The sequence below is a fragment of the Lycorma delicatula genome, chromosome 3 (genome assembly GCF_047948215.1).
Source record: "Lycorma delicatula isolate Av1 chromosome 3, ASM4794821v1, whole genome shotgun sequence".
Lineage (NCBI taxonomy): Eukaryota > Metazoa > Arthropoda > Insecta > Hemiptera > Fulgoridae > Lycorma > Lycorma delicatula.
Window position 1 is genome coordinate 205242672 of NC_134457.1, and position 15559 is coordinate 205258230.

The 15559-nt window shown below is 30.0% G+C and overlaps 1 protein-coding gene across 1 annotated transcript in view; it reads left to right on the top strand.

Annotated features, from left to right (window-relative positions):
• Nucleotides 1–13927, top strand: part of LOC142322382 (alkaline phosphatase-like) — a 73873-nt gene extending 59946 nt beyond the window's left edge. The window contains exons 6-8 of the mRNA XM_075361404.1: nucleotides 1653–1870; nucleotides 2875–3094; nucleotides 11907–13927. Of these exons, the coding sequence (XP_075217519.1) occupies nucleotides 1653–1870; nucleotides 2875–3094; nucleotides 11907–12199 (731 nt within the window). The 3' untranslated portion in view covers nucleotides 12200–13927. The remainder of the gene's footprint in view (nucleotides 1–1652; nucleotides 1871–2874; nucleotides 3095–11906) is intronic.
• Nucleotides 13928–15559: the final 1632 nt, after the last annotated feature.

Sequence of the window (15559 nt, forward strand, 5' to 3'; positions counted from 1 at the left end):
TATCAACTCTCTTCCTGAATAAGACAACATAAAAGAGTGAAGATATATAGTTAGCATAAAAGGGATTAATTTTACATATATACTGTAACTGTATATCAACTTGTCTATTTTACAAATTTAACTTTAAAAAATGATATAGGTTGATAACAACATTACGTTTAAATTTTCAAAAATAGCACAGTTACTTATCATTTATAAGGCTTAATCATTGAAAGAAATTTTAAATTAGATAGAAAGAAATAGAAACAATATAAATAATGCTTTTCCAAAATAATGGAGAATCATTGCAGTAGTATAAGATATACAAAGAAATATTCAATAGTCATCATCCTTTGTGTTATACATCTAATGTTAAATTTGTGTGCTCTGAACATATCTGATTAGGTCAAATTTCTCTCACTGGCTTTTTACCAATGGTCAGCTATCTCGTGAAATCATGTCTTTCTAAGGTTTAATTTCATTTTATTTGCATTCCATTAATGCCTTTGTCAGAAACTTACCGCTAAGGCATCTTGACAGTATAATGTATGAAGGAAAACTCACTGGTTTTTCTTTTGCATATTCTAAGAAAAGATTATTTATCAAGAAATAAATTTTGTAACTTTAAAGATTTATCTATATCTTATTAACCATGTGGTGGGAATAATCGCATTTTATATTAAACCTCATTATTTTGTGTATAAGAGAAAATTATTTATAAAATACACCCTGTTTTTTTTCTTTCGCATGAGTGCAATTTTGGTGTACTATAGCTTTATTAATAGTACATAAAAATTACTGTTTAAGAAAAGAGCTCTTTAAGTATTTAAGAATTAACTTAAGGGCTCAGTGAAGTTAGGAAAGATTTCCACTGAATTATGTGTTAATAACATTACTAGCATAAGATACTTTCATACTTTTAATTAACTAGTGGATTGAAAAATTGTTTAAAAAAAGGAAAACTATTCAATTAAAACTACTGACAATTTCAGTTGTTTGTTAGTATAGAATACAGTCACTTCACAGTGCTATAAAACAAACCAGGAAAGCAAACAAGTACAAGACATGAAGTTTGTTCTACACTTATATGAAGTGACTGTACTCTTTATGTGGAAGACTATCAAGATTGCTTACAATCTTAATGAAAACGTTTTTCTTCATGAACATTTTTCCACTGGTTTGTTGAATGAAACTGTAAAGATATGTATGTGTTATAATAGGGCTACAAAGATGCACAGTTCATTGAAAAATAAGTCTTTACTGAGAGCTAAATAACAAACGAAAATAAATCCATCTTTTAAAGTGACCACCAGAAATTTAAAAAAAAAGAACTTTTCCATTACTAATGGAATATATTTATTTGAAATTGTATGAAATACTATTTTTTCTTTTATTTAATATAACTATTTAACCTTAATAAATTCTGTTCGATTTTAACAGCACCATTAGATTGTATTAATAGTAATATTCTTTCCCTTGCCGAGTTGAAATAGTGTATTTAAGTGCATTGTTTTACTGTGGGAAGAAATATATTAATCTTTTATTGCTTTACACTATTTGTTCCAATCTTTCTTATGACTAAGAAATTAAAAAACATATAAATTCTTACTGATACAAAATATTAATTCTCTTTAACTTTATATCTTCAGTATGAAAAATTCTTTGCTTAACAGGATTATTTCAAACATCAGATATGTTGTACCATTTGGAAGAAGAGGCAAATGAACAGCCTACATTAGAAGAAATGACTCGAGTAGCTATAGAAAGGTTACAAAAAGAACCAAATGGGTATTATCTATTTGTTGAGGGTGCGCTTATAGACAAGGCTCATCATAAAAACATGGCCCATCGTGCACTTGATGAAACTGTAGAATTTTCTAAAGCAATTGAGGTAAATTTTAATTTTTACTACTATTGTATCAAAATAATTTTTTTATGCAGTATTTTTACAATTTTTTTATGCAGTATTTTTATATTCTGACTAGAATAATCTGCTAAAATAAGTAGAGGCAGTTGTTAGTTTATTGACAGAAAAGTTAAATTAGTTTTGTGTTTTATCTATCTGTCCCAATTTTTCTTGTGACTATGTTGTATAAAAAGCATCTGAGATAGAAGTAGCTTCTCTGTAATCAGAGTACATTTTTCCAAGCTTCTTATACAGCTAGATGTCTTTTATACTGCAATTAACATTCTGAATATTAACTAAATTTTACCGGTCTAAGCATGCTGATGAAAAACTACATATACTTTCTCAAAGAAGAAGCCAATGAGAAATCACTTTAAGCCTGGGCTTTATGTGTTATCTGCATTATGGCTCTGTTAATTTTTACAGATATTTCTGTTTTGACAGTTTAAATTAATGACATGTAATATGTATTCAGCACTTTTTTAAAGCATTATATATTTCATTTTGACACAAACATATTAAAATTTTTTTTCTTCCAGTGAGGTTCTAACTGAATGATTTATAATTTAATAGGTTAGATTCCTTCAACAAAGAATTCTTGGAGGAAATCTGAGCCTGCTTTCAAGTAATTCTTTACTATTTGGAAGAAACTCAACTAGTTATAGCATATATTTATGAGTAAAAAATTATTGATTTGATATATTGTTCCTATCATGAGTAAAGATCCCTGATGCTCTGAAAAAATGGAAGTTGTTAGTAGCACATGTGCTTATTGTCTGGAGAAAGATTAAAGTTCTGTTTATACAAAACTGATTATCTTATTTTTAAGCTCACATGTGTCTTATAATCTGAGTAAATGGCATTTCTAATATTTAATCGTCGGTAAGGTAATTAAATAAATTCTAATTATGAGAATGTTGTGAAAAAGTTAAGAAAAAAGAAAAAGTTGATAAATAATAACAAATTTTCTTTTTTTAACTTTGTTTCAGTTAGCTGTAAAATTAACAAATGAAGAGGATACATTAATTGTAGTAACTGCAGATCATGCTCATACATTGTCAATGAGCGGTTACCCTGAGAGGGGAAGTGATATTTTAGGAGTAACTGAAAATGAAAACAAAATTTATACAACTTTAGCATACATGAATGGGCCAAGTGCTAATTTGTATAAGGATATTGAAACACATGATTTCAGGAAAGATGACTTTTGTAAGTATACCTAAAACATTAAACTTCTTTGATTATAAAACATGTAAATTTAATGTATATTAATAATAAGGACACTAGAATACCTGGAAAGCATTAACTGTCTAATCCAGAAATTTGAGACTAAAGTTCGACTAAAAAATGGGAAAAAACAATTGTAGTTGAAAAGCAATAGCCCAGCCAATTGTAATAAAAATTTCATTATTATTGTCAGTAAAGGAATTTATTATTACTATTCTATGGAATCTATTAAAACTTATTTAGTTTAAATTACTGTCCTCATTTTTGTGTTTATTTCAGTTCTTGATAAACCACAGTCAAATTTGAATCCAGTGTTATTACAATACATTGGGCTATCACAGAACTAACTGTCAAATACATTCTGGGAATTTTATAAAATTTAATTTATATAATTAATCATTTTTAAAAAGCCAATTTGGATGTTTATTTGCTATTTCAATTGTAACATTTTTTTGTTGAATTCATGTAATAAACATTTTTGGATAGCATAAGTGATGTTTCAGTGATAAAGTTAATTTTTTTAAAAATAAATTTTATAAAAAAAATTGTTAATTTTTAGTTTTATTTAATTTGCACTGTAATACTTCTTTTCATCATGGATTTGATTACAATTTTTTTGTATCAAACTCCAGGGATATTAATATCAAAAAGACACTGATGTATATCCTTGTCATTATTTTCCTACTAATTTTGCTCTAAATTAAGGCAAATGCCATTAGCCGTTGGGCTTAAATTAAATTTTTGAAAATAGAGTTCATGGGTTGGTCTATAGGTAGCCTTCCTACCAAGTTACAATAAGGATGTGCTGGATTTCTCATAGGTTCCAGCTTTCTCAGTATGGAAAACCTTGCATGATAGACCTCTTCTTCTTCTTCTTTTCCACCACTTCATGGATTAAGCAACAATGCCTGTTCCAGGAACAATTTGCTCATCGGTCGGTCAACACTCTAACATCCTCCTGGTTTGTACTTTTTCATTTATAATGAAGAATGTTCTTTATCCGTAGGTTCTAAATGATTAATTAGAACCTAGTTTCTTTAATTAAGAAGGATTAAGGATAAGGAAAAGGATGGATCGTGAAAATAAATAATTTATTCAACATAATAATTTACTGACTTGCTTCATAACTTCCTGTTTGGTCTCCTTCTTTGAATCTCACAATAAAACATTCTTTTAATGGATTTTTGGTGTTTCTTTATATAGACCTAAATCATCACAACCTGGAATGTAGTTGTTAGTTTTTTAATATTAAATATTATATTATAATTTACTCTTAATGGTAATTTTATTTATTCAAATGATGTTCTTGAAGTCTATAGAGCTCTAGTGAAACATTCTTGATGGGCTTATAATAACTAGCTACATCCTTTGTTTTTTTTTTTGTTAGTGTACTAACAGCTTGTTACATCTCAAAGTGTATTGGATTATTTTCTCATATGTGTATTAGGTAGAAAGTAATATGGAATGGTTGCTAGTCTGTTCTGAAGAGGAGTGAGAGTTGAAGCATAATCAGATCAGTAGGGCCTCAAATTATTTTTAAAAAATAACTATTTTACAAAAAATCAAACACTAATCCTCTCTACCACAATAACACACATTATTGTAATTAGAATTCAAATAATAATTCAGGTTTAAATTCATTAAGATTTACAGGATCAGGCTTACATGATCATACATCATTAAGGCTTACAAGAGGGGGTCTTAAAGCTATAAACCAGTTTTGAAACTGTCTCACTTTTCTCATCTTGCGTATTAATCATCAGGGATTATTCTTAGCCAGTGGCAGTTTTATAAAATATATAGTACATGCTTTTCAGTAACTTCACTTTTATAGATGGTGATGTAATCCCAGTTGAGATTAGCCATGTAATCCCAGCTGGGTTGTGAACCAAAATGAGTGAACAAACCAAAAAATTACATTCTTCTCAATCTATTTGCTGTCACTCCCATCCCTCTTGATAGTTCTGAACTTATTATTTACTGTCATGATAGGTCGCTCACAGGCAAACTTTCTGCTCTCTACATAGTGCCAAGACAAAGGAATAAAACTTAGTAGCATTCATATACTAATATTTCCAGTTGTCAGTCCCATGCATTCAACTTGCCCAACTAAGAAATGCATGAATCTACAAACTCCAGCTAATTCACCTACACACAGAATTCCTTTGTTTGACTAACCAATCAATCGACCAATAATAGATACCAAAAACTTTTGCGATTATTAAGAATTCACCCAGTCAGGTCTTGAGAGGGAGAAGAGATCAAGAAATAAGTTACTTTCTTTATTCAGGTAGCAATATGAAATATCCTCTCCAAAGCAAAGCTTAACTCTGGTTTGAAAGTTCTAACATCTGCTTGCCTTGAGCAGTAGAGTTTGCTATCTCCACCAGTGCAAACAGCAATTGACTGACATAATGAAAAGATTTCCATTATTTCCATATAGTTTGCGGTGAAAAATACACATGAAATTCTGCTCAGTTTATGTTTTATTACATGGTCAGTAGTGTATTATGGTAAAGTCACATTTTCTGAAATTTAGACCATACATGAAATTGGTGGGTCTGATATAAGGGTGAGTCAAAAATTATCTGCACTTTTGCCGTAACACATCTTAAAGGTTGTTATAATGCCTTTTACACAGCATGCTTAGAGTTGGTACAACTGTGATCACATATGCAAAATTTGATCCCAGTTGTGTCATTTGCTTTCAGTCTATTACAGTGTAAACATCTGTGCTCTGCTGACAGTTTGCACCAAGTAGAAACAACTAGCTCTGATTCGATTTCTCTCATCAGAGGGTGTGAAAAGAACTGAAATTCATCATAGACTTTTATCACAATATGAGAACATTACATTAACATGTAAAAGTGTTTTTTTCATGGATCGAGAAGTGTAAAAGTGGCCAGAGAAGTGTAACGTACAAAGAGCGTACAGAACACTCATTAACCTCCACCACGGATGACAAGATCCATCAAGCTTCAGAGATGATTCTGGCAAAAAGGCGAGTTATCATCGATAAGGTAGCATCTTCTTTGAACATCAGTTATAGTTCTGCCTATATAATCATCCATAATGAGCTTGGCTCCTGTAATGTGTGTGCGCAATGGGTACCAAGACAGCTTATTGCAGAACACAAGCACAAACGGATTAACTTCTACCAACGCTTATTTGATCACTTCATCAAAGAAGGCGACACATTTTGGAGCAGAATAGACATTGGTTATTAAACATGGGACACAAAAGGGCCTATACTGGAAGACTTCATGAAAAAGGGACTATGATCAACAACATGAGTTACAGTGAAATGTTGAAAAACAAGCTAAAGCCAGCAATTTGCAACAAATACTGATTATGTCTATTGTCAAAGAAAGTGTTGTTGTTACAACATCTGCTTGCATTCCATTCACCACACCATTCAAACCACCACAAAAGTTGCATTTTGAGGTACTGTAACACTCTCCCTATGGTCCGCATCTTGCTCCCCTGAAACTGTTTGAACTGCTCCCTTTAAACTGTTTGAGTCGCTCAAGGACTTTACAAGATTGTCGATTTTTCACAGACATGCAGAAGCAAAGTAAAAGTGGCTTTGAAAACCTTCTTCTTGGAAGAAATACACAAGCTTGTAAATTGTTAAACTAAGTACATTGACAAGGGAGGGGAATGTGTAGAAAAATAATTTGCATGTTGAACCCCTACCCTTATGTAAATAAATTGTAGAATTTATTTACATAAATTCTACAATTTATTTACAGAGTTAAATAGAACAAAATAGATAATTTTTGACTGACTCTCATAACTGATATACCTGCACTACTGACCAGGTTTAGTTGTAACCTAAGAGGTAAATGTATTGAGGATTTTGGGTACAGCCTCCACATATTGTATAAATCCTATAGTCAACTTGAATGGTTGTCTTTAATATTTTGATCAAGTTTAGTTTCTGTCTTTCAGAAATTTTTAATGAAAAAGTTTTTGATTTATGATATTTTTATTCATATTACACACTTTACGCCATTTATATTCAGAAAAATCTAGCCAATATTCTATATATTTTTATCAAAATATTAAATAATTATACTACTTTTAACTGTTTTACTATTTCTCATTTATATTCATTGAAAGTTTGTATTTGATAGCTTTATTGTTTTTTTTTTAATAATTCAACAGCCATGTTAATACATAGACTAATACTAGCACATTAAACCAGAAACAATTTGTTATTTAAAGAATATAGATTTATAAATAGATTAAAAAAAAATAATTATGTTTAAAAAAAATCCTAATAAATATAAATTACTTTATCATTCATTTTTTGATAAATTTTTGTATCATTATCTTACTAGATACTTGTTACAATTTTGATAAAAATTATCTACTTCATAGATTAAAAATAATTAAAATACTGAAAAATTACCATTCTCAAATTGATAATGTAAAAAACTTCTTCAGAATTAAAAGATTATTAATCAATCACCTTATTATGATAATGTAATAAATAAGTATTATGTCATTTTCTTTATGATTAAATACTTCTGCACATAGTAGATATCTTAACACTTTTGTAATATTTCCTAATTATTACATTTAAACAAATTCTGTTCAAAGTGCACATTTAAAATTTATAACACTCAAAAAAAAATATTAATAAGTATTAAGTATTTATAATACATTGACTTATTTGGTAATAAACATATTTAAGTAAAAATAATTTATATTTAATCAAAATGAACTTTAACACTGAAAATTGAAGTTTTGATGTTAAATATGGATGTAGGTAATAATATATAACCGATCTTGTTAGCAATTACTATTCCAGGACAAAATGTGTAGATTTTAGTTAATTTAATGTTCATCTTAGGTTATTTCAAAGATTACCTTGCATTTCCAATAAAACTAAAGGGGTATTTGTTATTTTAAGCAGAGCTTATCCAGTTACTTCATTGTACAGACAGCTTGAATTAAAATTTTGATTAATTCGATTTTTAATCTACACTTGGTGGAAATCTGATAGAGTAGTTCCAAATACTTTAAAATTTTGAGACTTGACTTCAGAACCTGAGCCTGTTCTTGGATAGTCTTTATCTTTTCGTGGGGAAGAGCATAATATATTTTGATATATGTTTAGGCTTCGTCTTTCTTCTTTTATTAACTATGTCTTTTATTAAATATTGATGATCATTTTTGCAATTTCAACATTGTCAACAGTTGATCAGAAGAAAGAGCAGGTTGACCAGGAAAGCGGTTATGCAGAAATGTCATTTTGACTGGTTAATAAAATAAAGGAAAAATTGACCTGTAATAAGGTGTTTTTATCTCTTTAAAATTTCCTTAATTTCTCTAGGATATTTCCAGCTGGGCATATTTGCCATTATATGGTATCTCCAATGAATAAATGCCTGTCCTGACTTATAAAAGCCTATTTCCTGTAAAGGACCTATAAAGAGTTATTTCCTGTGTCGTGGTTCACCATAGCATTACTCTGTTGTTGATTAAGAGGGTAAAAATTATCTTGTTTAGATCAAACTAGAAAACTACCAGCAGCCATTGACTACTGCTAAATACAACATGGCTGCTAACTTTCAATAGACTTATAGTCTAATTTAATAATGAATCAGACATACAGAGTACTAATTATATATGCTCATATTCCTCTTCACATAATTTAGGGGGAAAGTTGGTGAGATGTAATTCAGCAAAGCTGAAGATAATGGAACACTTGATAATATATTTGGATTTTTAAGTTTTTTTTGTTAAAACAATCCATGTTGATTTAGGACTAAATAAGGATGAATCAGAAATATCCTAAACCTTTACAATGTATACTATTTAGTATGAGAAGGAAAAGGATAAAGGGAAGGAAAAGAATGATTACTGGGTAAAACAGGATTTCTGACATCTACTACTACTTTTTCCCTATGTTTATTTCTCCTAAAAGTAGTATGTAGTACTACTTTTAAACAGGGGAGAAATACGATATACATGTCTCTAGCGTGTTAATTACATCTCTCCAAAATTATACAATTTCCTAAAAAAAAGTTAGCTCAATTGCTTTTTTTAAAATCTTTTTGTTTATTCAATTATTTTTTATAGTAATGAACAAAACTGTTATTATATTTGTTGATTTTTATTATATTCTCATATTCTTTTCTGTCTTATTTGTGTTTCATATGCTTACAATCTGATTGTTCCATACTATTTGGAATATCTTAGAGTATAGAATCTTGAAAAACAGAATGCAAGGCAGCATTGTTAATTCTTATAGTCAAATCCTTGTGTAATCGACTACTTCCTGTAGATAATTGAAGTTAATGAGTACAAGAATAAAAAAATAAAAATAAAAAGTCATGTCACCTGAAAAATGAAATAGGTATCATAATTAAAGCTAAAAAAAATAATCAAATTGTTCATTTATATGATTATACATCCTATATAAACTATAAGCCCAATGATATTTCTGAATTGTCTTATCAAGTTTCAGGCTTGGGTCATTAATAATCTTCAGATATTCAAATTCAATGGTACACTAGTAACATAAATTCTGAGTACATTGAAAAACATTTTCCGTAAAACTGAATAGTATAGTTAAATAATAAAAATCCTGTTGATTTTTCTACTTATATTTATTAAAAAAATCTAACAAAATTTTATCTGGATTTTGATTTATGTGAAGAAATTACTTACATTAAAATTTCTATTAATTGACAATTTGTTAAGACTTTGATGCTACCATTTTTGTTTTAATATTTTATAGATTCATTTGAGATCCACATTTTTTATTTATTTAAAATAAGGACATCACACTTTAATATATAATCACTAAAAATTAATGTCAGAAACCAAGGCTAGAACAGATAAATCTATTTAAAATAAAATTAAAAAAGAATTGAACCAATTAAAATAAAAACCACAATGAAATAATAAATCACAATTTCATTCATGTCAATGTCAAAAGAGAAAATTTTTGTTTTGAATTTTTTTCTTCCATAATCAGTAACTTTTATAGAACAATGAAGTATTGATTACAGAGTTCAAATCAGTTTTATTACATTTCTTTTGAACGAATACTTTTGTTATAAAAAATTAATGTTTTAAATATTCAGTTATTCTTCATGAAATATTTCTATAGGGATTTGGAATGTAATTTACTGTTACTATATTAATTAAATTTTACTAAAGATTACTGTTTCTTGTAAGAGGATCATTCTTATATAAAAATTCCTGTTTTTCAAAATACATCCAATATAAAAAGAATAATGGGTCCTGGATAAGACGGTAAACTACAGCTGCTTGAATCAGAAGAATCATGGTTATAAGAATTGCTTATAAGAATCATTTAATTTTTCTCCAATATCTGGAATAGCAAAACTAACATTGAGTTCAAAAGCTTTTCTTATATTGATCGTGCCAATCAATTTTTTTTAGTCAAATTAATTAATCTAAATAACTACTTTTCTAATAATTTCATGTAGAAGAAGTTTTTTGATGAAGTAAATTATGGAGATAATTTATATAAGGGTAGTAAAAATAAAAAATGATAACACATCTACGATCATATTTTGTTTCTTGTCATTTTTGATAGACCATCGTCTATAAAGGATTAGTACTCCAATTGTTTCATAATAGAACTCTCATTCGAAGTGTTTATATGTCATAAATAGTTTATTAAATCTTGTTTTTATCTTTTTGAATACATAAGTATTTACCTTTTCTTACATTTTCTTTTTTTAGCACCTAGAATGTTTCAGGGAATGCCATCCTAAAGAGGATGAAATAAGATAAAATGTAACCGAAGCTATGTTCAATAAACCAATTCCCATAAATCACAAAATTAAGAAAATTTTGTGATTTGCACATTGCACAATATCATCATTATCATATATCATATTATCAATATCATTGCACATTGTCAGAATTTTTTAGTGAATAATGGCTGCATTAGTTTTGGTACTTAAAAAAAAAATTGCAAGTTGCAATCTTATTATCAATTGTATAAAACTGCATACTTCTATAAAACAGCTTATTGAATATCTTAATACATCTATTTATCAAAAAACAATGATAAGTGCTTTTAAAACTGACACTTTGAAGAATAATATTCAATGATAAAGTTTCTGGTTTCAGAGTGTGTGAAATCTGAAATTTATTTTCCAATATTCAAGCAATATAATAAAAGTTATTTGAATTGTACCTCATTATTTGGTCTTGGTCCTGCAGCCAAGACCAAATAATTGCAGTCTTCCGAGAGAATGCCCCTGAGAATTAAACATGGACATCCGTTGGGCAATTCTTACGTAGATTCCCCACAATCCCACGGTTGAAATATGTGAAATTTTTGACATATCTTTTATTCATTTATATGACTATTTATCTTCATAAAATAATGAACTATAACCAATAAGTAGGCACCGGAATCTACCGATAAGTAGCGGAAAATCCCGATTCGATAGTATCAATTCCTGTAGTTAAATTTCTAATTTAACTTTTGTTATATCAATCTTCATCATTAAAAAAAATAAAATATTTTTACACAAGTAATAATCAATTTTTGACACCTAATAATCTCATTCCATGGAGCCGCTCGCCAGGGCTACTTGCCCGGAGGGCCTAGATGTGGAGACGTGCTTTAGGAACGCCATGCAGCTAGTAAACCTTATTAAAATTCTTTAACCTTTTTACTGATCGAAAAAATCTCATATGTAAATATAAGTATACCGTGTCCTGTTCTATAAATGTACTACTTACATATGATTTTATTTTTTAGCACATTTATTTATCTTATTTATTTCTTTTACAGCAAGTGATAAGTACGTATATCCATCACTGATAACACTGGAAGATGAAACTCATGGTGGGGATGATGTGGCTGTTTATGCGCGTGGTCCATGGTCACATTTATTTACTGGCTCTCTTGAACAACACGTAATACCACACATTATGGCATTTGCTGCAAAAATTGGACCAGGTGCTTTGATGGACCTTGAGAATGAAAATTCTAATTCAGCCACATCATTAAATATGTCATTTTTAACAAGTTTAAGGATTTATTTGTTTGTGACAATTGGCCTAATGATAATTAAAAAATTATGATTTAATGAATTATAGGTAACTCTATATTGTTATCTTTCGGATGATGTTTCATTTGTGATTACATTGTAAATTTCTTTTTAAATTAAATAGAATTTACAATGAATAAATTATATAATTTTACAATTATAAATTTATCCATGTTTAGAAATTTATTTTTACAAAATAATTTTTAAACTTATTTTGAACTGTTAAGTTAACTGAAACGTTCAAAATTAGTTTTAATTCTTATTATATTCTTCTTTTTCCTATTGTTGATTATTATTTATATTTTCTACAACCACCTCAAGCAAAATGTTTTGCTTTGTTTCATTTTATTTTTTTTCTTGTTATGTATGGTATTAAAATTTGAAAGGAAAATTTTAAGGATTTAAAATTAATTTTATTGCCAAATTCTTATTCTAGTTACTCATAAATACTGAATTTGATTGTATAAAATTCTGTGGCACCATTCCCTTGACTGTAATGATATCCACGTAACTTTTAAAGTTAGTAATGTATATTTACAGTATAATATTTTTTTATGTGCTATAGGCTCAAAATTTGTGTCCTTAGAAGGCTTTGATGTTATTATTCATAAAGTACCTGTTACATTTCTTCATTAAATTAAATTTATTTTAGTTCACAAAATTTTACTTAACCAATCATTATAATTTATTTAATTTAAATACCTTGATTTACATATTCTATTTATTGTAGGGTTCATAATCTCTTTTGATTTCATTTATGCTTTCAAACCTATTTCCAGGTAAAAACTTTCTTAAGAGTTGTATATTCATATCTTCTATTGTTAGTTACATTTAAAAGTAATTTTCACTAAATTTTAACTGTAACATTCAAATATATACTTTTAATTTTAACATTAAAATCTATTCTACCAATTGTATTCCTACACATCATATCAACTGCTAACTTTTAAACCTTTTTTTTAATCATATATTATTTTAAACTAGAATTTTTGAAATTTTGAAGAAATGTATACCTCAAAGTATTATAAAATTTTAATAATTTTACGTATTGAATAATTTTTTTTTTGTATTCTATATGGTTGTGGTGTATTATTATTGTTTCTATTTTCAATAATATCTCCTTCTACTTCTCTATTCTCTCTGTTGTTTATTATTTAAAAAAATGAGATTTTTAATAAATTTAATAATTATTTTATAATGGTTAATTTTGCATAATAATTGGTAAAAAAGTAATTTTGTGTTTTGTATGCATGTTACATGACCGTATTATAATTCTCCACAAATATGTAAATAATAGTATTGATTTATCTATCAGATTGAAATTGTTTTCTCATAATAAGAAGAATGAAAAAAGAACATTGAATTATTTTGATGTGTGTTCAATATTACTTTATTCTTATTATTACAGCTACTATTTTTCAATAAGAAACTTTAGATGTTTTATAATTGTTTCTTTACATTATTCCTTATAATCAATACTCGTGAAAATAAAATTATTATTATTATTAATAATATTCGTTTATCACTTTATAAAAATTTTAATAAGTTTCTTCAATAATATTTTGTTATTTTACAAAATAAAACTGTTAATTAAAAATTTTAATACGTAATTATAATTATATTTGTTATTTTGTTGTTGTATTTTGTTATTGTGATATGATTTATTAAAATAAATGTGAACAAAAAGCATTTTTTTTTATTTATTAGTATTATTGATTTTTGTTATATTTTTTTTTTAATAAATTGTTTTTATTTTTGTTTATTTCGTTATTTGGATGGTGGATGGTATTATTATCTTCTTTTTTTCTTTTTTGAGTTCATCAGATTTTATCCCCACCCCCTGGAGCCAGACCCGAAACCAAGCATGAACACAGTTTCAGGGGGTGCCATCGTTTCAAACTGCCTAGTCGAAAACTGACATTCCCTCCCAGACAGCCGGGATTCGGTTTTAATTAATCGCCATGCCTCTTATGAGGGGACCTCGTAAAGATCCCCCCACGGACTCCGGTCTTGACTCTGTGCCTCAAATGAGTAATCCCAAAGGGATCCCCTATCGGGACAACGGTCTTTCTTTGCCTCTCATCAAAGATTGATCGGAACACTAAGGGAGAAGTCCCTGTCCAATAATTGGAAGCGGGACACCTAAGCGGCCCACCTCTCCTGGACAGAGCTGTCCCAACCCAGGTCTTCCCCGAAACACAGGAAAAGCACCTCATTATTTGGTCTTGGTCCTGCAGCCACGTCTTCCGAGAGAATGCCCCCGAGAATTACAAAGGGTACATTTGGCATCCCTTGGGCAATCCTTACGTAGATTCCCCACAATCGCACGGTTGAAGCAATGTCCTCGCCTACTAAGACCGCTGCAGGACCTAGATCGGTGCCCAAACCCCCAACATCTATAGCAACGCTCCTCAGCTGACCTCCTTGAAACCCGGCAAAACACCCACCCAATGCGGATGTGGCCATACTTCAGCAACTTATCCGCGAGCAAAGGCGGAACTGCCACCGTCGCCACTTTTGTATCCCCAAAGGAGGGCCGCAGGGAGAGGACATCTATCGATGCTTCGATCTATCGATCGAAGCATCGGGCCCGCCCAGGGCATCTCCTCCAACAACGCCGAGCTAGTACAATAATCTGTCCCCCGTTCCAGGTTGACCACTCACGCAAGACCATCAGCTCCACTGACATTCTCCAATATCACAGTGGACGTAAATATGGACGTAAATACTTCCTTGGGCCACCTTTGAAGCATCAGCTGGGGCAATTTTCTGTCAACTACCCCACTCTCCAGTGCCTTCCGCACATCTATCCCAGGAGTACCTCCATCCGTCGTTTAAGTGGCCACATGAGAAACACCAACCATATTATGGGAACAAGTGTTGCCACAATATCTGCTCTGCATTCGTATCTACATATTGGCTAACTAGAGAACTAAGCCGCTTAACATAACGAAGAAGAATAGCCGTATTATTAGCTAGACACAACCTTCGCTTGCAAGGTTCAGAAGTTACACCACTCATCACTGCTACTCATTGATGTCTCCCTCTTCCATCGAGTAGGGATACTCCTGATCCAGATCCGAGGCCTCCTCGCCTGAGGAGAACCCCTACTGCCTGCCTTTGATTTCTTTTACTCTTCAGCAGACAGGGGAGAAAGATGCAGTTGTCGTTTCCCGGTCGGCTTCAAAACTTTCGGTTCAACACCCACAACAGCACAAGAACCCGCTGCAGGAGGCTGAACATCCCCCTCAAGCGGCGTGGCACCAATATCACCACCAGAGACTGAAACCGGAACACCCACAGCCCTCTGCTGCCACTGGACTGATGCCTCTCCCTTCTTCATTTCTCGAGGTTTACTCAGTAGCCGCTCCGCATGCCTTTTATAATAATATAG